At 40.2% G+C, this 23,905-nt stretch overlaps 1 protein-coding gene across 1 annotated transcript; it reads right to left on the bottom strand.

Moving 5' to 3' along the window:
* Positions 1-941: 941 nt before the first annotated feature.
* Positions 942-14,080, bottom strand: e2f3.L (E2F transcription factor 3 L homeolog). Its single transcript, XM_018267824.2, has 7 exons — positions 13,401-14,080; positions 9,136-9,247; positions 7,867-8,086; positions 5,844-6,002; positions 4,351-4,465; positions 3,915-4,056; positions 942-3,273 (listed from the first exon to the last, which is right to left on the bottom strand). Exons 1-7 carry the CDS (start codon positions 13,671-13,673, stop codon positions 3,017-3,019), a joined length of 1,278 nt encoding a protein of 425 aa, XP_018123313.1. The 5' UTR covers positions 13,674-14,080; the 3' UTR covers positions 942-3,016.
* Positions 14,081-23,905: the final 9,825 nt, after the last annotated feature.

Here is a 23,905-nt window from a genome sequence, read left to right as displayed (position 1 = left end):
TCACAGAGCAATAGTTCTTGGCTGCTGGGGTCAGTGGCCCCCCATTTTAAAGCTTGAAAAAAACCAAAGAAGGCAGCAAATAACTCAGACTATAGCAAATACAAAATGAAGAGCAGTTAAAATTTGCTAAGCAATGGCCATTTTAGAACATACTGTAAGTTAACTTAAAGGAGAACTAAACCCTAAAAATTAATGGCTAAAAATACCATATTTTATATACTGAATTTATTCCACCAGCCTAAAGTTTCAGCTTGTCAATAGCAGCAATGATCCAGGACTTCAAACTTGTCACATGGGGGTCACCATCTTAGAAAGTGTCTGCGACACTCACATGCTCAGTGGGCTCTGAGCTGCTGTTGAGGGGTCATCACAAATGATTAATCAGAAAATAAGGTTTGTCTGTAATATAAGCTGATGCTACAGGGCTTAATATTAAATTCTGATGCTAGTTGCATTGGTTTCTGTGCTGCCATGTAGTAATTCTGTATTATTTACTAATCAGCCTTATATTGTGACATTTATATTCTATGTGTACTGTATATTGTGATTGGGTCCCTAAGCTCAGTAAGTGACAACAGCACAGAACATGTGCAGTGAATCAGCAGAAAAGAAGATGGGGAGCTACTGGTTGAAGCAAACAGTATAGTCTCAAATAATAGCCCTCCCACAATGAGAAAAAGCAACCTGTATCTATACATTTCAATCAGGTTGGGGGATCAGAATATCTTGTTTACAATTTAACGTCACATGTTACAGATCCTGGCTGGGCCATTACTACAATTAAATGGTAATTCATATGAGCTGGGGAAATAATAAAATCTTCAAAGGCTCTAATCACAATGTGCACCACATGTAAGTGAATTCATTGCAGATTTTTGTAGCTTGAAGTTACAGGTAATACCCCCCCCCCCCCAATAAAAAATTGAGATAATTACGAAGACTTTAGAAAAATTATTTTATTGATTACTTTACAAAAATGTATTCAAAGGACATCCATTCAAAGTAGCAACAAAGCTAAACTACAGGTGGTCCTGTAATGACTATTTACAAATTGCATTTAAAAGCTTTTTACATTATTTTACATTTGTTTTAGCTTAACCACAAAATCGGAAGCAATTTCCTCCCACCCAAATAAATCCCGTAACGGAGGGAAGTTTCCTTACAAACATCCACCCGTTTGCCTCCCTGTAAATCTTATAAATATGGAAACCAAGATTCTCCACCCGGAATAATTTTCTCACACACAATAACATGCTCACAAAAATTCATTCACAAAACCAAACGAAAAAAAAACCCCAAAGTTAAATAAAACAAGAAATCTTAATTTAGAATTGTGCCCCTCCCCACCAGATAAGATGCCTAATTCTCCTTTACACAGAGCAGAAAATGTCGACTTCCACAGACCTGACGAATTAAATATGCACACATCTATACATACACGCTTAACACTGATAACATATAGCTACCATTTAATAAAAGTACATTTATAACAGACTTGCATTTCTCTGCACACCCTCTCCATTTTGTGAGCCCACATAGCAGCGACAAATGCTACCAGAAAACCTGATGGTAATGGCTGTCGATATGTTGTGGAGACCCCTGTGCTACAATGTATAGTAAAATTACTATTATATACGTAGCCTGTTAATTATTTAACTGCCAGTTTTGTGCTGCCAAAAGGCATAGCCTGGTAAACGTTATAGTCTTGCAGAAACAAATTCAGAACACGCATTTAACTTCATTTAGAAGTATTCTGAAATCCCTATGGCTGTGTCTAATGTTCACAACATAAATAGAAGATCTTTGCCAAAGCGAGTGCAAAAATGTAATTGTATTTCACATTCTCAATTAGCACCCAGTCAAGAGTTTAGCTGTGAGGCGAATATGAAAACTAGGGATGCACCAAATCCACTATTTTGGATTCGGCCGAACCCCCAAATCCTTCGCGAAAGATGCGGCCGAATACAGAACCCTAATTGGGAAGGGAACAACAGATGTCCTAATAGTCAATGGGATGCAGATATACTTACACTGGGATTGTGTTTCAGAATAGTGTGCATGAGAGACTTACTGGTAACATTCAGGGGGCATCCGACTCTGCAATCTAAATGCAAATCCACTGCTCCCTATGACCAGAAATATCCCCAATTTCTGAATGCACAGCTGCATGAACACAATACCCAAGTCAAATGATAAAGTGCAAGTTTGCTTCTACCTGCATCTAATGCAGAACATGCTGCAACAAACTAGCATTCAACCTTATAGGTACAGACTTTACAATCGGCCGTCTGTAACATGAGAATTAAGCAACTGTCTGCACATTCCCTTACAAAGCCTAAGGGAGATCAACACCCCAAGAGTTTAGTGGGGAAACGCTTACTAGCATCATTTCAGCAGCATACCCACCGTGAACTAAATAGAACAGTTTGTGTATTAAAGCACTGTAAAAACTGGAGTACATCAAATTTTTTTTCTAGTTACAAAAAAACAACTGGCAGGCACTTTAGTACAGCTAAGCACAATTCATGGAGGAAGCTGGAATCTTATTTGCATCATTCTGAATAAAATTCATTTTGTAAAACAGCTGAAAAGTAGGCAATATTAAAACGTACCCCCACAACCTTCCCAGACGACTGCCATTTATTGGGGAGGCGCAAAGCCATAAAGTACCAAGGCACAGGCTGAGAGTAATGTCATTAAGATTCACTGGGAGACCTGAAAATTCAGCAACATTGTGTTGAATGTTAAGGCCTTGGTAGATCCCAAAGCATCGCCCCTAAATCTTGCATAGCCCTGATGAAGCAGCAAATTAATTCTCTTTATCAGTAGAGATACTCAATTCTTCTAGATGGCTTGTTGGGATGGCTCAGGAGAGATGGTGGTGTGGTTATTAGCGAGAAATTCTGCTTTCATTTTCAAATAGGGGAGGAGAAAAACAAAAATAAACAAAAAAAAAAAAAAAACAGACTAGTTCATCACACGGTGTTCAAGTAAAAGGGATTAATTAGTGTGGCAATCAACTGCACATAAAGTCATCCAAAGATGGCAGCTTTTCCAGCTCATAAGCATCAAATAGATCACTGATGCCCTCCTCGTCACCAAGACTTAATAGGTAATCTTCTTGCATGAGAGGAGGAAGCAAGTTTACAAAAGGGGCATCCAAATTTAAAGATATTTGATCTTCTGTCTGCTGAAGGAGGTTGCTTGGAGAGGTTAAAGGGGATATCCCTTCCACGGAGGAATTCCCATTTTCCATGTTCGGGGACAGCGGATCTGATAGGAGGGAAGGGTGACAAAAAGTGAGATTTCAAGAACCACCATTTCTACTACAGATTACCAAATATCTTTATATACAGTTCTATGTAGTGCATGCACAGTCTCTACTAGAAGCTTGGATAACATTTGGCACAACCTCTTTTACTGGAGCAAAGTAAACCCCTCAAATTTAGTACATTTAACTAGGGATGCACCAAATCCATTATTTTGGATTCGGCTGAGTCCCCAGAATCCTTTGTAAAATATTTGGCAGAATAGTGAACCAAATCAGAATATGCATATACAAATTAGGGTCTGGGAAAGGAAAAAGTGGGATTTTTTTTACTTTTTTGTGACGAAGACACGCAACTTCCCTCCCCACCTTTAATTTGCGTATGCAAATTAGGATTCAGTTCAGCCAGGCGCAAGGATTCGGCTTGCCAGTTCCTAATGTGAACAATCAAGGCCAACAATGCAGGCATATATGTTACAATCCCAAAGCAAAATGCTTTTTACACTGTAGTTATCTGCTGTTTAACATTTTGGGATTATGCATACCTGGCAGATGAAAAGGAGATTCAGTGCACTATGGGCTAGCCAGTTTCCACAAAAAATAGCCACCTTTAAGTGCACAAAGAAAAACACTGAAAAACTGTTACCTTTGGATTGTTGTTTAGGTTTAGATACATTTCCATTGTGATCTTGACTACACGGCTTTACTGGGCTGCTGGATTCACTCTCTTCAGGACACAGATATACCTCAATTGCTCCTTGGCTGCTGGACAAATGGATCTGCAAACTCTGAATACAAGCACAAAAGGGCATGAGGCAATGCTTTCAAAAGATTCTGAATTGGAAATAAAAGTAGTCATAATTAATGCAAAACAAAAAAAAGCTTCAATCTCATGGAGATGTTAGTTTCATTACGCAGTGTTATCTGTGCACTGGTAATACAATTATTCACATTGCAAGAACCAAATGGAATAGCTGTTTTTTTTCTGTTTAGCACAAGACAAAGATTTTGTTTGCGATTTCATTGGCACTTATACTTAACATATTCCCATTTCCCCCATAACTATGCACAATGTTATTTACCTCAACCGGATCAGGCACTTCAAGTCTTGTTTCTGGAGGGGCTCTTATTACAATGACAGTTTGTTCCTTAAGGCCACTGATTTTGCGTATATCTTGATACGTTACATAAGCTAATGTAGTGTTACGTTAAGGAGAATGATGTCAGGAAGATTAAAACAAAGGTTATAAAAACAGAACATTAAGTAAAAGACTAGGTAGACTGCAAGGAGGGTATAGTACATTTGCAGAAACTGGTACCATCTGTTTATAGACAAAGCAGTCATTTGAAGTAACACAATTGTTATTAATCTTGCCATAAAGGAAAATCCTCTCATTTGGCATAGTGAGTATTTGACGTGGCCACACATACACTAATCACATGGGATGAGCCATACGCTACCTGAACGTAATTGGGGGTCATTTAAACGCTGGGCAAATTTGTACCTGGACAGTTAGTAAATATCTGGTTGCCATGGGTTTCTTTTACTCATTGCAGCTTGCAAAGAAAAAAAATCTAATCACTGATTGGTTGCTATGGGTTACTGCACAGATAAATATATAAAAAGTATTCCATTGCAAAGCAACAACTATTGCATTAAGCATTAAGCAAAGAAAACCTCTCATGGGTACCAAACTGCACTAGAGATTGAATAACGCTATTGTTCCCTCACATACTTACCGATTCTACTTAAAACACATAGTAGCAGTAAGTATAGGATCTAGTCCGCAGAATTCAAAGGCTAATGTCATGCGGGGCCTGAAATCAGCAGGAAAGACACCGCTCCTATGTAGGACAAAAGCTTCGTGGCCTCCCTGCACCAGAAACCATTGTGTCTATTTGGTTGCAGACACACGCAATGGATTTTGAACTGAAAACACAAACCCTTCAGTTTCTTTGCAGAAATCTGTCTCATGTGTTTGCAACTAAACCAGCACATTGGTTCTGATTGCAGACAGGAGGCTCATGCCAGCATAGGGGCTGATCTTGGTCTGCGTATATCAGCAGGTTGATTTCAGACCTGTGGTGTGGTATTTGCTTTAGGATATTTCTTTTCATTTCAGTGTTCCTTCTATGCTGCGTGTGCAAACAGACCAACGCTAATTTCAGCTGCAACAATTTAATACCCATTTGATCCACTCAAATTTCTGCTACCTAAAGATATAAATATATCTAATTACAGACGACTGACCAATGTGCACTAATTGTGACTGCTATCAATGCAATGGTTAAATGCCCACGGCTAGTCCCACACAGGGGTCAAAGTCAGCCTGTTTAAATACACAGGCCGATTGCAACCGCTACTACAGGCCGCAATTTGCATGTTGTGCCAAAATTCGCTGAGTGGGTTTTCGGAGACAATAGTTCCGGATGTAGAAAGGAGGCCATTACCTGTGTATTTCAGCAGACCGATTTCAGCCCCCATGTGGCATTAGCCTAGAGGCTCCACAGATATTACAATGATAAAAATACAACTTTTACTCCTTTTATTTTTACACAGACAAAAAAAGGATATCTCTGATTCTCTGCATTTTCTGTTAAGAGTTTTAGATCTAGAGTACAGTTCTTTATTAACTCATCCAGTTTACTCTCCTCTTGAGCAAGTTCGGAGAGTTCCTTAGAAAGTTCCTGAGATTTTGCCAAGTTGCCTCCATCATCAGGCAAACTGCAGCCCCTGAAAGAGAATTATATGTTACCGATCTGTTAAAACAGCAGTTTGAAATGTGCAAGTATACTACAAGTGCTGCAAGACAGTTACAAGATTAAAAAACAAAACAAGCTTGTGTAAAAGGGGTGGGTGGCATATTTAATTGAGCTGTATAAGCGCCTCCAAAAATAAATGTTTTTTTCAGACATATTTGATTCCACAGACTGAAAACTTTGATGATCTCAGGAAAGATCGGAGTTGTACCATTGTGAAGTGATGTATTGTGGGGCTCTTGCTTTCCAGGGAACCTGTGGACTGCCCACTATGGGAAGCAGAGGGAATTTAAGCCCTAGAATAGATCACTTCACAATGGAACAAGTGAAGGAGGGGTTGCCTAAACTGAAATTACAAATATTTCTGGTCCTGTGCAGTGCCGCCTAAATAAGTTCTAAACAATTTTGTAGCTGCTATTCTCAGCATGAGTGCACAAGCCAGGAATAGGTGCAATGTCTTGTATAAAGAGACTGACATGTCAGAAGATTTGTGTAGATGAATTTAGGCATACAAATCTCAGGCAGTCATAGCACTATTTGTCTAAAATGGTCTACCTATAATATTTGGGCTCCTAATGCAAGGGGTGCTGGTATATTCATACTTAATATGCCTCTGTACATTCAACTTCCCATTAAGTATTTCCCTATGGCACATACTAAAATATTATAGTATATTTTTAGAAAAATGGTTTATTCAGATGAAGCAGGGTTTCACATGGGTTTTATGCAATATATATATTTTGTTTTTAGAGACCTACAGTGTTTGAAGCGGGTAGCTATCTTGTATCTCTTGTACCTGTGCCCTGGCCAACATGGTGTATTAGCAGATTACAATTTCAAACATGTCCATTGTACATTCATTATTGCTAGGGATCGGCAGAACCTCCATACATGTATATAGTAACCATATGCAGCATCTTATCTGTGTGTGTTTGGCCAGATTTATAAAGAAGTTACCCATTTCTACCAGTCAGGAAGACCCAAGAGGTAAAGCACCTGCTTCATATGCAATTAACTGCTGCGACCAAACTAGAAAGCAATTGCAATAACAAAAGCAAATTTTACATTTAAAGGGGACCCGTCACCCTAAGAAATAATTTCAAATTCTTTTCTATCGTGTTAGTTGAGCAAAATAAACTTTACTTACACTGTATTTATTATTTAAAATTTGTTTCCTTCTGTTTTGGAATTATACAATCACAGCAAGCAGGCAGCAGCCATTTTGTGGACACGGTTATTAAGGGAAATTGTGTATCACCCCAAAATCTTGTGTATGCACCAGAATGGGGGACCTAATGTCCATGTGCAGTGCCCTACACAATTATAGAGCCTGAGGAGGGAAGGGGGAATGTGAGGAGAGCAGTGACATGTAGGAAGTGCTGAATGGAAAGTGAAAGTAATTGACTGCCCCTCCTCTATGCCACGGGCATAGAGGTGGGGCAGGTAATATTTGATTGACAGTTTAGATATTTAACGACCTTTATAACAGGTATGGATGTTTTAATGAAAATAATTTTTGGGGTTTCATATTTAAATTGCAAAGGACTTTCATTATGCAGCTTTTTATGTGTAGGTGACAGGTCCACTTTAAGTAGTACAAAATCATAGAACCAAAGTGCTCAAAACAAACACCCATAGAATTGCACTGAAATTGCCTGAAAACACATTTGTACACCTTTTCTGGCATAAATACTGGTCCGACAATTTCAACACAAGTCTATAAGGTACAGTTTCGGATGCTTCTGCTATGTGTTTTTGGGCAGAACAGAAACAGCCGTTGGTAATGAAAAGGTGAAAACCTGCAAGGCCAAGTCAAGAAACCGGATGAAGATACTTACATCCACTGTATGTTGTTCTTAGATTTCTTTTTAATGAGGTGAATTCCTTCTAGTACATTTGTGATGTCATAAATTCTTCTTTTCTGCACCTTCAGGACCTCAGCAGCTTTGTTTAAATCCACAACGCCATCAGGAGATTGGCTGAGCAGCTGAATAAACTTCTTTGTCAGGAGTCCAAGGGAAGTGTCATATCGGGTTTTTTCCAAGGGAGACTTTGGAGCTAAACATAGCAGTGGGTAAAGGTAGGACATTAAATCTCTCTCAATATAGTAATAATACATTTGTAGCCTCAGAGCATTTATTTTGCAGATAAATATTTTAAAAGCTGTAGTCAGAAGGTGGCAAATAATTTAAACAAAATAAAGGCCAATTGAAAAGTTGCTTAGAATTAGCCAATCTAGAATGTACTGAAAGCTGACAAAGGTGGACTACCAACCCTTTAGTCAATTATGAACATATTGACATTTTACATGATTTCAGAAATTTCATAATAAGCAGGAGTTTATTAGTAGGATGGACGGTGAGGTCACATTCATAGGCTATTTACACCACCATCAAGGCAAAAAATCATAATTAAATGATTGCTTGACTTGTCAAACCATGTCCTTCCAAACATCTGAGACATTCATTCTTAGCAGGCAAACTATACTTTGTTTCCCCCATAAACATCACCTGGCACTAGAAAGAGTCTTCAATATAATTTGACTTTACAAAATTGATTATTTTGCTTGTGTGCTTTTATCCAGGGATAACATTCCTTAGAGCTCGCTGTAGATTTGCTATGTATTTATGGTCTTTCAGCCATAGTGGTCACACAATGTAACAGACCAGCAGGAAATGTCATTTTCACAGCGATTTAATTCAAAATAGCATGATTTTTTGAGGGGGGGGGGATTACATTTAGGACAAAACGTGTTAACAGGCATATGAGGGAGTAACAAAATGGTAGAGGTGTGGGACTGGTTATCCAGAATACTCTGGATCCGGGTTTTTCTGGGTAATGGAAATTTGCATCTTCATACTTAAATCTACTAGCAAATCATTTAAACATTAAATAAATTCAATAGGCTGGTTTTGCTCCCAATAAGGATTAATTATATTTTAGGATCAAGTACAAGGTATTGTTTTATTATTACAGAGAAAAAAAAACATATTTCAAAAAAATAAATAAAAAAGGGAGGAGATGGCCTTTCTGCAATTTGTAGCTTTCAGTAGAACAAATCCTATATACAAAGCCCTCTATCAATTCAATTCGGTTAGGTCACTTACTTTTTGGGCTATCTGGACAGTGTGTGGTAGCCCTTCCTTTGCCTTTTGGTGTCTTTAGCCCATCGGAGAGATACTGATGGCTTCCATCACCAAGTTCTAGTCGTCTCTTTGCCTGAAAAGAAAGGTTGATGCTGTTAATTGACCACATAGAAATAAATGCCTGTTCTGCCTCTACAAGGTGCTCAGTTTGGGGCATGAGGAGTAAATATCACCCTCTCACATACAGTAATGTCCATTGTCTGGGCTAAGGGACTATTATGGTTTAGTGCTGGTTCCACTATGAACAAGTAAAAGGGGAACTTCACTCAAACATAACTTAAAGGGGTTGTTCATCTTCCAAACACCTTTTTTTCAGTTCAGTTTTCCATTATTTATTTTTTACTGTTTTTCCAAAAATCTAAGTTTAAAGTTCCTATCTCTGGTGTTTCAGTCTGGCAGCTCAGTAATTCAGGTGTAGATTATGAACTGTTACAATTTTGCAACATTTAATTGATACATTTCTCAGGAGCATCTCTGTCATATTAGCAACTATTGTATCAATTCTAACAGCTGCCTATAACGAAACCCAGAGATTCTGCTCAACAGGGACAAAGATAAGAAATGTATCAACTAAATGTATCGATATAGAACAGTTCAGGGGATCGGCGACCCCTCCTCCCAGAGTGGCTTTAGAAGGTGGAAAAAAAAAAAAAAGACACTTTACACTTCAATATTAGAAAAAAAGGTGACAGAAAATAGAAAGTCCTTGGAAAAAGTTATTTCTGGTGTCTAGTTGTTTGAAGGTGAACAAACCCTTTAAGCTTTTTGAAAAGTAAACATGATTTTAAGCAACTTTGCAATATGCAGACTATTTATGATTTTTAATGGTTTGGAACAGTTCCCTAAGCCTAGCCCCCTGCTGATCTGTCTGCTGATAAAAAGTAACAGTAGTCAGCCAGCTCAGCAAAGTAGTCAACCATCTGTCTCAGCCTGCATCCTCCAAACCCCACAATTCCATATAGAAAATGGCATTTATTCATACTTTTTGAAGTAACAGGTAACGGTGATGTGTATATTAGGAGTTTGTGTGCTATGTGGGCCTCTATCAAATTTTGGTTTGGAAGCCGGAGTTACCCTTTAAAACACATAGGTTACCTTAAAAAGTGGGAATGTAAATAGCCTTTCTGTAACCCATAGGCAATTGTATGTTTGAAGCTAAAGATGCCTTACACAAACTCCATCTGACCGCTAAGCCCAATAACTATAAATCTAGCCAGGTAACTATGATTTAGCAAATAGTCACACTACACGTATCAAGTCAACAGAGCCATGCAGTCACAGGATGGTCAGTGGCCACATTTGCAGTGTACATAATACATAATTCTGGGATCACATGGGACACAACTGTTGCTCAGAACAAGGCACAAGCTATTGTATTAGTCACTGCAGGAGATGAGACGGATGGAGCAGAAAACAAGCCTCCAGCGGTTATAAATGACAGGATATTGATCAGATTAGAAAATATAGCAAGCAGGTCTATAGGGGACAAGCTTCATAGAAATGGCTGTTCATGTCCAAGAATATGGAAAGAAGACACCAGGCATATCCGGATATGTCCATAGGAGATGACTCAGTCTACCATGTTGCTAATCTTACCGGAAAGCCACAAGAATTCTATTTTTACATTCAAGCATTAAATATTATAGTGTAACAGAATGTGTTAAACAGATGGTTCCAGCTTAAAATAATAGTGTTACCTGGGTGGTGACTGTAGATTCTAAAGACAAGTTTTAGAACATTTGTATACACTTAGCAGGCACATTGCACTTTTACTTAACTCCCTACCGTTGTTGGAACCAAACACGATTTACAGAGACATTATACACCGTGTGTGGAGATAGATTATATATATATATATATAATTTTTTTTTTTTTTTTAAACATGAGCAGTGTAGAACGGTTGCTCAGCAAACATGTTTGTTTAAGGCAAAGACTATTGATTGTGAAGAAATGCAACAGGTGGACTGCTGTGTTTGCTTCAGAAACACTACTATTGTTTATATAAATAAGCTGCTGTGTAGCAATGGGAGTAGCCATTCAAAGGAGAAAAGGTTCACGTTACACAGCAGATAAGCTCTGTAGAACATAATGGTGTTATCTGTTATCCATTATTTAACCTGTGCCATATAGCCTTTCTTTCAATTTCCACCATTCCTACACAGCAGCTTGTTTATATGAACTATAGTAGTGTTTCTGAAGCAAACACCAGTTTTACCAGTGCAAGGCAACGGTATATGATATTTTCATTACTTTAAAACATTTTTTGGTGTAACTGTTCTTTTAAAAATGGCACCCACACAAACATTTTAGGACTAAAGCAAATATTTAGCATGCCACCGATTGAAATATGGGTCGTCTATTCTCGAACAGACGTGCATCTGGGATCATCAACCAAAGGGAAAGAAATCATGTAATTTTAATATGCCAAGCCTGAGTCATTAAATTCAGCTAGCCATGTCAACCATTTGCAGCACTTCAACTTTCTGGGCATTCCCTCTCTGACTTTGCTGGTTTCCTACCTTTTTCCCATACTTGACCCTGAACATTAGTCTAGATTAGAACATGCAAAGTGTTAGAATTAGTCCTGCGCAGAGAGTCATCTGTTTATATCATACAAGTATGGGATCAAGATCTGGAATGCTCCTAACAAGGCTTTTCTAGAATTATGATCACCACACCTTGAAGTGGCTAAACACAATATGGATTGTTTTTGCTACCAGTATATACATCCAGCAATTGTTAGCTTGGCTGCCAATGACTGATACAGGTGGGCCGAATGGGGGATTTTCAAGTTTGCCCAATTTTCTCCGTCGGCAGGCCCCATATACAAGCAAATAAGTTGGCAACACTGCCTTAATAGAACGAGTTGACCGCTTTTGCCCATGTATGGCCAGAACAGGCTGCTGTTTACTTAAAGCATTTAATTATTGCTATTAACAAGGATTTTTCTGGATACACAGTTGCATAGATCCCATACCTGTATAGAGCAGTGAGTCAGCCTAAAGCATGGATGAATTCCTTAATGGAATTACTGCTAGTCATTTATACTTACATGTATGATAGACAAGCTATTGGCAGCCTGTTAGGGGAGGAGTTGGGGGGAAAAGCAAACTGAAACTGGTCACTAAGCTCTGGGAGCTGATTTTGGGGGATGGAAAGGCATGACCTCAGGAGCTGAACTTAATGGTTAGGCAAATCCCACCAGTAAATGTAACCCTTTCACTACAGGCTGGCCACTGTACCCTATAAAAGAAGTCAAGCAAGAGACAAGTACAAGAAGCCAGATGCCAAGAGATTATATAGAACCCCAGTCCAACACAGGAGATTACATTGCCCATCCTCCTCCATTTGTAGTGATGTACAGGGGGTTTGGGCACTGACAGACATTATAAGGGCAAGATAAAGGTCTGTGACTGTATCATGTATTCCCCTCCATTTTGACAAACAGTTGGATTGTACAGTTAGATCTATAGCAAAGCTGCATAAAACCCAACCTTCCCCCCTGTAATAAATCCCCTCCCCCCCCCCATTCGTGACAGATGTAAAAACTGCAAATACCCAGGTGACCTTTCCCCTGCCCCCTCTCCCATCTCCATCCGGTGCGGCTACACACACACACTACACCCAGGCCTGAGCAGCAGCAGGAAGTCCACAAGAACTAGGTGGCAAGTGGCTGATCCAAGTAGGCAGGAGCCCGGGCCTATAGACAGCCATTACAGGTGCGGTGCAACAGGAAACACTTCCCCCACACTTAGCATTTCTATCAGCCACAAACTTGCCCTGTCCAACATTCAATCGAACGGCTCCACGTCCCTACCCACACCACACACACTCCAGGTCAATAACAGAACTACTTTACATACGACTGTCCAAACCGACTGCCGCCCAGCGCCTGAACTACAATTCCCACAATGCACCCGAACCGGGGCGACATGGAGACTATAGTACAGCCGCAGCAATGTTTAAACCCATATGGGGAGCGCCAATCCTCCCTGCACCGTGCGCTTCACAGCTGCTACTGAACTGGCTCTCTTGTAGTTCAACAACAGCTGCAGATTGGAAGCTCCTCCTTGGCTTCTATGGGGATAAAACTTAAGGGGGTGGGGATGGGCCGCCAGGCGTCCAGAACGTGCACCTCCTCGGTTGCTGAACTCAACGCGTCAGGGAGGATGCTGGGAGTTGTAGTTGAACAAGTGCTGGAGAGTTGCGGCAGAAAGTGTAATTACCGGTGGGCGCCCCAATGTTGGCTGGAGTTGGCCGGCTCTGGCGGCGGGTCCGTGAGGGGTAGAGTAGATGAAACTGCCCGTTTGCTCGGGGATACACAGTCCGTGGTGATGTAGTTGGGGACCGGGGGAAGAGAGAATCTGAACGTATCCGCCGCCCCCTGCGCCAACGCCTCCCCCGGCGATGAACCCCCCCGCCAGACCGGAACCCTTGTCCGCTCCCTGCAGCCCTGGAAGAAGCAGCTTCTCGCGCCCGCCCTGGATTCCTTTTCTCATCTTCCCGACTAGTGGCCCCCGCTCTACTCCAGCGCCGCTCCTGTCCCCGGGCCGGGATCGCTCTCCCTCCTTCCGATCCGGGCCTTTGCGCTGGAAATAGCCGGGGATGTGGTTAGAGGAGAAGCCCAGGATTCATAGGACACGCTCAGCGGAGGGGTATCAAGCACCGGGGGAGGCAGATGGCGGTGGATTGCGCGGCTGAGAGTACTAGGGCCCCGGCTCGACCGCCCCGCCACTGCCGCGGCTGAAAAATGGCTCCAGGAAGCTGACAATGAATGAAGGGATGCGGTTTACGCGCGAAGGTCCTCCCGCGAAACTCAGATTTCCCGCTGTACTTTTCAAACTGGATTTGCATATCCCCGCCTGACTCTGAATGGCTTGCTCCGATTGGTTCATGGTGGGCTCGAATTCAGAACGCCGCGCGGTCGCTTGTACCCGCCTGCTATTGGCTGTCATATCCGACCGCGTGTCAATGTGCCTTTAGTGACGAAACAGCGAACACAGAGGGCGGGAATTCCCTTAACCAATGGTGGCAGTCCACAGTGAGCGTCACAAGTTCGCAGGCAGTTTACGGTTGTTTACTAGGAAAGTTTACTTTGCTGCTTTGCTTCTGTACAGCGAGTTTTATGCTTCAAGTTTTGGCGAAAGTGATGTAGTAAAAAGCAGCGTTTCCTAGTATCAATTAAAACTTGTGTTGAAATAAAATATTAGGCACAATTACAATGTGTATGCTTTCCTCTGTCTGGGATATTGTTATATAGGTTATTTATATAATTCGGCAGTGCCTTTGGCGAAAACACAATATGGCCGACAAAGAGAGAGGGGTGCAAATAATCACAGTTGAGGTGAGAAGGCCCTGCTTGTAAGAGTTTATACAATCCTTAGGCTAATGGCAGTGTCTACTATCCTGTGATCAGAATGCATCTCTCACTGTTGCTGATCTTAATTATTGTAAAATAAATTTTATTAATTGTCTTAAAGTGGTTGTTCATCTTTAAATATACTTAGTATGATGCAGAGATTGATATCCTGAGAGAATTTGCAATTGGTTTTCATTTGTTATTATTTGTGGTTTTTGAGTTATTTAGATTTTTGTTCAGTTTGCAGTTTCAACCGTCTCATTGCTAGGGCCCAAATTACCCTAGCAACCATGCATTGATTGGAATAAGAGACTGGAATATGAACAGGAGAGGGACTAAATAGAAAGAGTAGTAATAACAAGTAAAAACAACAATACATTTGTAGCCTTACAGAGCATTTGTTTTTAGATTGGGTCAGTGACCCCCATTTGAAAGCTGCAAAGAGTCAGAAGTAGCAAATGATTCAAAAGCCAATTGAAAAGTTGCTTATAATTAGCCCTTCTGTAACTAATTAAAAGTTAATGTAATGTACAAGTGACAAGTGCAACTCTGGGTAAAAATGATTTATGATTTAGCCCGGTTGGTTTTAATTTAACAAGGAGAGTCTTTTTTTTTTTTTTGTAGGATGGTGGGTGCAGATAAAACACCCCATGTGCTATTAGCTAGAAGAGGTTTTCTGGTTTGTTGGGCTTATGTCCTATAGCCAATGATGGTAAGGGGACTACTAGTGTGCCACTGAGTAACATAGGATCCCACACAGCGACGTAACTACAGATGAAGCAGACCCTGTGGCTGCAGGGGGGCAGGAGGTACAGGGGCCTCACAAGACCCTAAGGGCAGGGCTCCACGGACGATTCGGCCGTGATCTGACGCGCTGCTCAAAATCGCAGGCTTTACGTCGGTTGCGACGGAAATAAGGTAAGTAATTCAACTGTCGCATCGTTGATGCAACGTGACACGACGGTCGGATGCAGATGCTGCACACTGCGTCTGCATCTGACAGTTGCATCGCATCAACAATGCGACACGATCCGACACTGGCATTACTTACCTTATTTCCGTCGCATCCGACATGACGCCTGCGATTTTGCGCAGCGTGTCGGATCGCGGCGGAATCGTCCGTGGAGCCCTGCCCTTATTCATATGCAGTTTGAATAAATATTGATAAAACAGATCAACCTCTATATATTTTGAGGTCTGAAAAGTAATTTGCTTTGAGGCCCAGTAATAACTTGTTATGCCACTGATCCCGCAGAAGCCTCAGTGTAAAACAATTTCTATAGACTGTTTCTTATTGCCATCATAGGCCTGTATAATATCTATATATCACTTACCTAGTCTTATAATTGTGAGATTGAGCCTTCAATATCAGATTCTTTGGTGGGACTTAGGAAGCCCAGTACAACACCTTTATTCCCTTAGCTAACAATGCCCATGGTTAAAGGAAAACTTTACCGCCAAAATGAATACACAAGCATCAGAGCCTGGTTGCTAAGCTCAAAGTTATCCTAGCAACCATGCATTAAATAAGAGACTAAAATATGAATAGAAGAGGGCCTGAATAGAAAGATGAGCAATAAAAAGTAGCAATAACAATACATTTTGTAGCCTTACAGAGCATTTGTTTTAGATGGGCTCAGTAAACCTCTTAAATAATTTGAAAACCATATAAAATAAAAAATAACCAATTGAAAAGTTGCTTAGAATTGGTCATTCTATAACATACTAAACGTTAACTTAAAGTCGAACCACCCCTTTAGTAAGTGACTTATTAAAGAATCTTACCAAAGTGTAATAAATATTTAAGTAAATATTGTCCTTTTAGATCTTTTACTTTGAACCGCCATTTTGTGATGTCTGTGTGCTGCCTCAGAGGTAATCTGACCAGAAATACTGCAGCTCTAAATGTAACAAGAAGAAGAGTGGGAGTAAAACAGAATTTTGTCTGTTAATTGGCTCATGTGACTCAACATGTATGGTCTGTTCATTTTGTGTGCACCATGAACCGTAGGATCCCAGGGATGGTTTTTAATATGGCAATTTTCTATCTAGGATTACCCAATGGCACATGCTACTCAAAATGTATATTATTATAAAAATAGTTTATTTACAAGAAGATGGGGTTTACATATGAGCTGTTTTATGCAATATATTTTTATAGAGACCTACATTGTTCACATGTGTACAGTGATGCTAAAATTTTTGTTTTATAAATGCAACTGTCCATAGCTTAAAGTTCTTTAGGAAAGAATTTAAAGTGTGTAATGTGTTGTTCTGGGGGTTATTTATTAAAGTAATTAAATAAAATCAAATTTTGTAAAGAAAGCTTACCAAACTCGATTTTACCTTATTTATCATTAAAATAACCAGAAGAAAGCAGATTGCGGAAAGACTCAATAAAATTGAGTGAAAACCCAAATCGTATGATTTTTTTCAGACTTTACTCCCGAATAGCTCAATTTTTTTGGGGTATCGTCAGAAAACACGGATATTGGGATCATCAGGCTAAACCCAGGGCAGACCATAATATCTTCAATTTGGGATTGGGACATCTGCCATTGACTTATATATGACCTCAACAGGTTTGAGATGCCAGATTTATGGATTTAGGCTTTTTCCAGCATTGGAGTTTAATGTAGTTTTTGCCACAAAAACCCCCACCATAAAAAAATCAAGGTTTAATAAATAACCCCCTATGTGTATGTAAACTCTTTCTCCAGTTTAGAAGCAGAGCAGATAGTTATCAAATACATCATTTTGTTTTTGCTTCCACATGAGGCACTGTTAAAGGCCAGTAACCTCATAATAGCCACCACTAATCAAATAACATAGAAAACATAACTTCCTTCCTGAATTGCTTCCAGTTGTTATGAACCCTTCCTGTTTCGGCCTTTTTAAATAAGTACAGTGGAGCTTAAACAGCTCAGTTTATTGCTGATTTACCTTTTATGTCTTTTGATTGTTTTTTTTATTTTTATTTTGCACTGGTGGATGGTACAGTAGCTGAGCAAGTGACAACCAAAAGCTTGCCTTTTTAATTCGCAGTGTTATACCAATAATACACTTGCAAATATAGCAGCACAGATGGTTATCTTTTCTTTTTTTTTTTACACTAAATAACACATATTCACAGAATGCATGATAATACCCAAGCAATAAGATGTTCCAGACTTTACATAGGAAAAGACCATACCATCAACATTGCCATAACATGCACACTTGTCATCTGTCCCTAATTTCCAGGGGAAATCCAGTTTTTGACTCAAGTTTGTAAAAGTGACCAAATGTACATATTAGGGATGCACCGAATCCAGGATTTGGTTCGACATTCGGCCAGGATTCAGCCTTTTTCAGCAGGATTCGGCCGAATTCTTCTGTCCGGCGAATTGAATATGAATCCTACTTTGCATATGCAAATTAGGGAGGGTGAGGGAAATCTCATGATTTTTTGTCTCAAATTCGGATTTGGTTCGGCTGATTCTTTCAGGAAGGATTCGGGGGTTTTGGCCAAATCCAAAATAATGGATTCGGTCATGGGCGATCCTACCCAATTTGACGCCTGAGACGGCCTTAGTTTTTGCTGCCTCCCCACGGCACTCACCTTCAGCGCCAGATGGGGGTCGGCGGGGGGGTCCACGTCGCTAGTGCAATTTCGCTGTCTGCACTAGAAGAGCCGAATTTCCGAGTTTAGTTACCAGGAGCGGCATTTTTGCCACCCCTGGCAACCAGGGGGCGCTGCCGCCTGAGGCGAGTGCCTCAACTCGCCTCATTGGCGGAGCGCCCCTGGATTCGGTGCATCCCTAGCACATATGAAATTTAAAGATTGTATTACCAACAAGTGATTTTCAGTGTTATTCTTTTATCAGTAATAAAAACTGGGTAATTTGGTTAAACTCAAAGAACTTTATAAATGATGTTCATTTTGAATACAGTAGAACCCCCATTTTACCTCCCCTGATTTTAAGTTTTCCATCAGTTTACATTGTTGTTTTGTGGTCCCACCTATATATTATGCATAAAACATTTCCCTGATTTTATATTTTCCTGGACTTTACATCATTGTTTTCTGGTCCCCTGAAAAACATAAAATGGGGATTCTACTGTATTTTTATTTTTCATAGGTTGGCACCTGCATGAATGGCTGCATTATCTTGAGTAGGATGCATTCTTCCATAAGTCTTAAAGGCTGATCTTTTCTTTGTAACTTTATTTTTTAAGGTCACACATATATTGTATCTCTTAGTTGCAAAATGTGAAAGTTTGTGTTTATTGGTCAGTAACCAACAGGCAATGTTTCGGGCCTGGTCTTGCCCTTTTTCAAGCCTGCCTGACAAGCCTGATAGACACTATCAGGGCAGGCAGGCTTGAGAAAGGGCAAAACCAGGCCCTGAAACATTGCCTGTTGGTTACTGACCAATAAACACAAACTTTCACATTTTGCAACTAAGAGGTGCTGCAGTCGTTTCTCTTTTCTGCTGTATATTTGGCCCCTGGCAAGGTTCTGTAGACTGCTCTGCACTCTGACCGAAAGAGGCTCTTGTGAGGTGGTTGAAGCACACACATCTGTATACTTATATATAGTGTATCTAACTTTTGGGAAGTATGAGTGAATGTCATATTAAGGCTGTTGTTACCAACACAGAACCAGCCTATAACAACCACCTTTGGCTTCGGGAGGAGTCCTCCATTACTCGGGTGCCGCCAGGTCTTAGCATGAGAGGACCAGGTACAGCGTTCTGGACAGGCAAGGGAAGCGAACGTTGTAACTGGAACAGAGAACAAGAAGCGTGGTTAGGGAACAGGCTGGGTCAATACCAATCAGGAGAGGCAGTACAGATTCAGGAGACAAGAGAATAGTCGAGGTCACAGGCCGAGTCAAAACTCCAGTTTTACAGCAAAAGTCAGGACAGGCAGCGTTCTAGACAAGGTCAGGGACAGACAGGATCAGATCAGCACACTAATAATCGCTCCCAGAAACTAAAGAATTAGACCTTACGTTGGGCAACATGTTTTTGCCTGCAGGCTATTTAAATATTTGAACTTCGCACGGTGAACTCAAAGGAACATGCATATAAGTTGTCAAACCCGGAAGCAGACGGAGAAAAGAAAACTGTGGGTGTCCCTGTGAGGAGCGTGGCAGGTGTCCGCACAGCTGGACCACCAGGTATATAACCAAAGAATCAACTTATATATAGAACTAAATGTAGCCTTTTACTTCAGGTCTGTTAGCGAATAACAAAATACTAAATGCAAGTTCAGTTATCGTTTGAGCAAGTTATCCTTTAAAAAATAAGTTCCTGAACATGTTCTTTATTGCTGTCTAGTTCTCTGTATCCTGAATATAGAAGTGGTTTGTGTAATCTCTTCTACGTATGGCCGCACAGATGCCCAGTAGAAGCCAAAAAAAGGGACAGTAGGACAAATGCATGAATGCTGGAGGATATCTGGAGATACAGAGCAAGTGACCATGCTATACTTAAGCCTGTGTAATTACAAGAGATGACTGAGATTGAAGCCTGCGTTTGTCACAGAGTGATCGGTGCATATGTATTTTATATATATGTGTATATATATATATATATATTTATATATATATATATATATATTTATTTATTTATTTAACCCTTTTAACTGCTTATAGGGTCGAACTTGTTACCCAGGCATAAAAAGCTGTATAATAAAAGTCCTTTTCAAATTAAACATGAAACCAACATTCTTTTTTTATTAAAGCATCCATACCTGTTATAAACTTGTTTAAAAGTCTTCGCTGTCAGTCGTGTATTGCCTGCCCCTCCTCTATGCCTTAGGCATGGGCATCAGGTACCCCATTCTGGAGCATAAACATGAGTTTGGCATGATGCAAGGCTTACGAAAGCAAAAAAAAGGGAGAGGCTCACTGTTAGCGAAGACAGAACCCAAATAAAAAAAGGAAAAATCTTTATTAGGACAAGCTTTAGCCTGATGCATTTAGTGCCAAAGATGGGCACTTACTCGTAGGCTGATGATGCAAGGCACAATGAGAAGTTCCATATACACACACACCTGCAACCCCAAAAATAACTGCAAATTTGAACAGTCACAAGTGCGATGCACAGTTTTACCTTAACCCCACTGCTTTGTCTCAGTTTTTGCAAATAACGTAAAGCGAGAATGATTATACTGGCCAAGGTTGCGTCTATATGTTACCTAAAAATCTTGATTGAAGGGGGTTATTTACCGTACAGTTAAATTTTAGTATGATGTAGGGAGTGATAGTCTCAGTCAGTTTGGAATTGGTTTTAATTTTTTATTATTTGTGGTTTTTGCTTTTAGCTTTTTATTCAGCAGCTCTAATGTTTGCAATTTTAGCAATCTGGTTGCTAAGGTCCAAATTACCATAGCAACCATGCATTGATTTGAATAAGAGACTGGATTATGAATATAAGAGGGCCTGTATAGAAATTTGAGTAATTAAGAAGTAGCAAAAACAATACATTTGTAGCCTTACAGAGCACTTGTTTTTAGATGGTGTCAGGACCCCATTGGAAAACTGGAAAGAATCATAAGAAAAAAGGCAAGTAATTAAAGAACAATAAGAAAATAAATAATAAACCAATTGAAAAGTTGATTAGAACTGGCCATTCTACAACACATTAAAAGTTAACTTTACGGTGAACCACCCCTTTAAGGCATATTATCAGTGCATCATTTTTCCTCAGTTTTCAACAAAAGTCAGTGGTCCAAACTCCATCAACTCAACTTCATACCAATATACACACATTTGAAAAATTTGATGAACACTTGGATGTCATATCCAATATCTCTTTTAGGATGGGTTAACGCTATCAAAATGGTGATTTTACCTAAATTACTTTATTTATTCAGAGCATTACCCATTAGAATACCAGATAAAGAAATAAGATCCTTTCAGTCCTGTGTAACGTCATTTATATGGCAAAACAAAAGGGCTAGAATCTCAACAGCTATATTGGCAGGGTCTAAAGGTAAAGGTGGATGGGGACTGCCTGATATCAAAAGCTACTATTTAGCAGCCAGAGTAGCACAGATGGTCCAGTGGAACTCGACAGATAAAACTCATAGATGGGTGGAAATTAAACATTCCCTTACACACACTATTGGGGTACAGGAGTTGCCATGGATTGATAAAAAACAAAGACCCTCCCAATCAGAGTACATATCCCCATATATATATATATATATATATATCTATCATACCTTACAAATTTGGGATTTTTGTCAATCAAAATACAAACTCAGAGGCTCACCTGGTATGGTTGTTCCAATCCACAACAACCCAGATTATGCTCCAGGCTTGGTAACCCTCGGCTACAAATGATGGGCAACTAAAGGGCTATAGTCTTTGCACCAATTCCTCCAATGGGATAAATTGATCCCGTGGGACATTTTTAAGGATAAATACGACATGACCGATCAGGATAGATTTCAATACATGCAAGTATCCCACTACATTAAAACACTATTCCCTATAACACCTGTAGCTAAATAAACATGGTTTGAATGGATATACAGCAATCTGTCTTTCCGTGAAGCTGTGATTTCGGAACCTTATAGACTGATATGGCACGATAGGTCCCCAGGAAAAACAAAGCACCAACAAAGATGGGAGACACACATAGGTGAGAGCCTATCAGAAGAACAATGGACAGAAATATTCATGGATATGGCAAAGATTTCACTGAATGCTATCATTAAGGAAAAACCTTATAAAATTCTGTATGATTGGTATGTATCACCAGCCTTACTCCACAAATCGAACTCAATAAATTCCAAAAAATGCTTCAGGGGATGCGGTCACGATGCAGACAACTGGCATAACTGGTGGTCATGGCATCAAATATGGACTGACACGTTCAAAATGATCTCGACAATCTTCCAAACAAATATAACTCCAGATCCATGGGCGGCGTTGTTTGGTAGATGTTTACAAATGCCCAGGAACCACAATAAACTAGCAAACCAAATCTGTTCAGCTACAAGATGTGTTTAGCTTCAATGTGGAAGGGCCCCCGGGCCACACCAATCAGCACTGGAGGGTAAAATTTGGTGGATTGCGGCCAATGAAAAAATCACCTACCTACGGAAAGATAAGCTTGATAAATATGAGTTAATATGGAATCCTTGGATTAATAAAGATAACCCCACACAGGATGCTAGTATCTCACTGATTATGCTATAGATATAATTTTAGTCCTTGTAAAGTAGCCAGCAGGAATGACACGGTGACAACAGAAACTTTATGCAAAAATGTTAACATTTTATATTATTTTATTGTATGTTATGACATATTATTTCATTTTATTACTATTCATTATCATTTTGTGCAAAATATTGAACTTGAATAAACAGTAAGTTTAAAAAATAAAAAAAAAGTCAGTGGTCCATAGGTAACAGATAACAGAATACTGACTGGGCAGTGAGCTCTTGTACCGCTGCAGTAATAATGCCACCTGTCCCTGTTAAACAGCTATACCTGTGTACTTTTCCATATGTACAAATCCCTGCCCCTGATGCCAAACTAAACTATCACCAGACAGGCAATTACCAGTTTTTCCTGCTAGTGCACTTTCATTATCTATGTTTAGATTTCAGGTTCTTTCATTAGACTTAAGCTGGCCATAGATGCAAAGATCCAATGTTCGATTCCTCGAACGATCGGACTTCCCCATCTCCCGACCTGCCACTAACCATTCAGATCAAATAAAGTAGAAAAAGAACAGATCAAAAAAATCTGAAAATCGTACGATTGGCAATACATGCAGAGATATTATCGTCAGCCAACAGAAATATTTTAACCTGTCCGATCGACCAAACGACCATTCTCCACCGCACGAAAAATGACGGGACTCTGCACACATGGTCCGAAAATCGTACGAATCGAGGATTCATACGATCGGATCTTTGCGTCTATGGCCAGCTTTAGGGTCAGGCCACATTAGCAGATTCGGGGAGATTAGTCGCCCCAGTGACAAATCTCCTCTTCATCGGGGCGACAATCTCAAGACACGAAGATTACCAGAGAAGAAGAAGATGGCTGCCGTGAACTCCGAGGCCAGAATCTGCATGGAGGGGCGAGTAAATAATTAGGGGCATTTGCCAGGGGGGGGGCAGTTAGGCTGGGGGGAGGAGGGAGTGGGGTCTATCCAGGGTAGGGTTTTTTTTATTACAGGTTGAATTCTCCTTTAAGGCCTCCGATGGGCTTCCCTGATCGATATCTGGCCTAAAGTCGGCCAGATGTCGGGCGGGCTGGTTTAAAAATTCCATTGTATTAAGGACCACATTGGTTCGTTGATGCGGCCCTCTATCCGACCACCTATATTCTTCTCATTGTGATCTGATCTTTGGGCCCTATGG

This window comes from Xenopus laevis, chromosome 6L (assembly GCF_017654675.1).
Source record: "Xenopus laevis strain J_2021 chromosome 6L, Xenopus_laevis_v10.1, whole genome shotgun sequence".
Classification (NCBI taxonomy): Eukaryota; Metazoa; Chordata; class Amphibia; order Anura; family Pipidae; genus Xenopus; species Xenopus laevis.
Note: the sequence above shows the minus strand (reverse complement) of the source record. Positions and strands in the feature narration are given on the sequence as shown.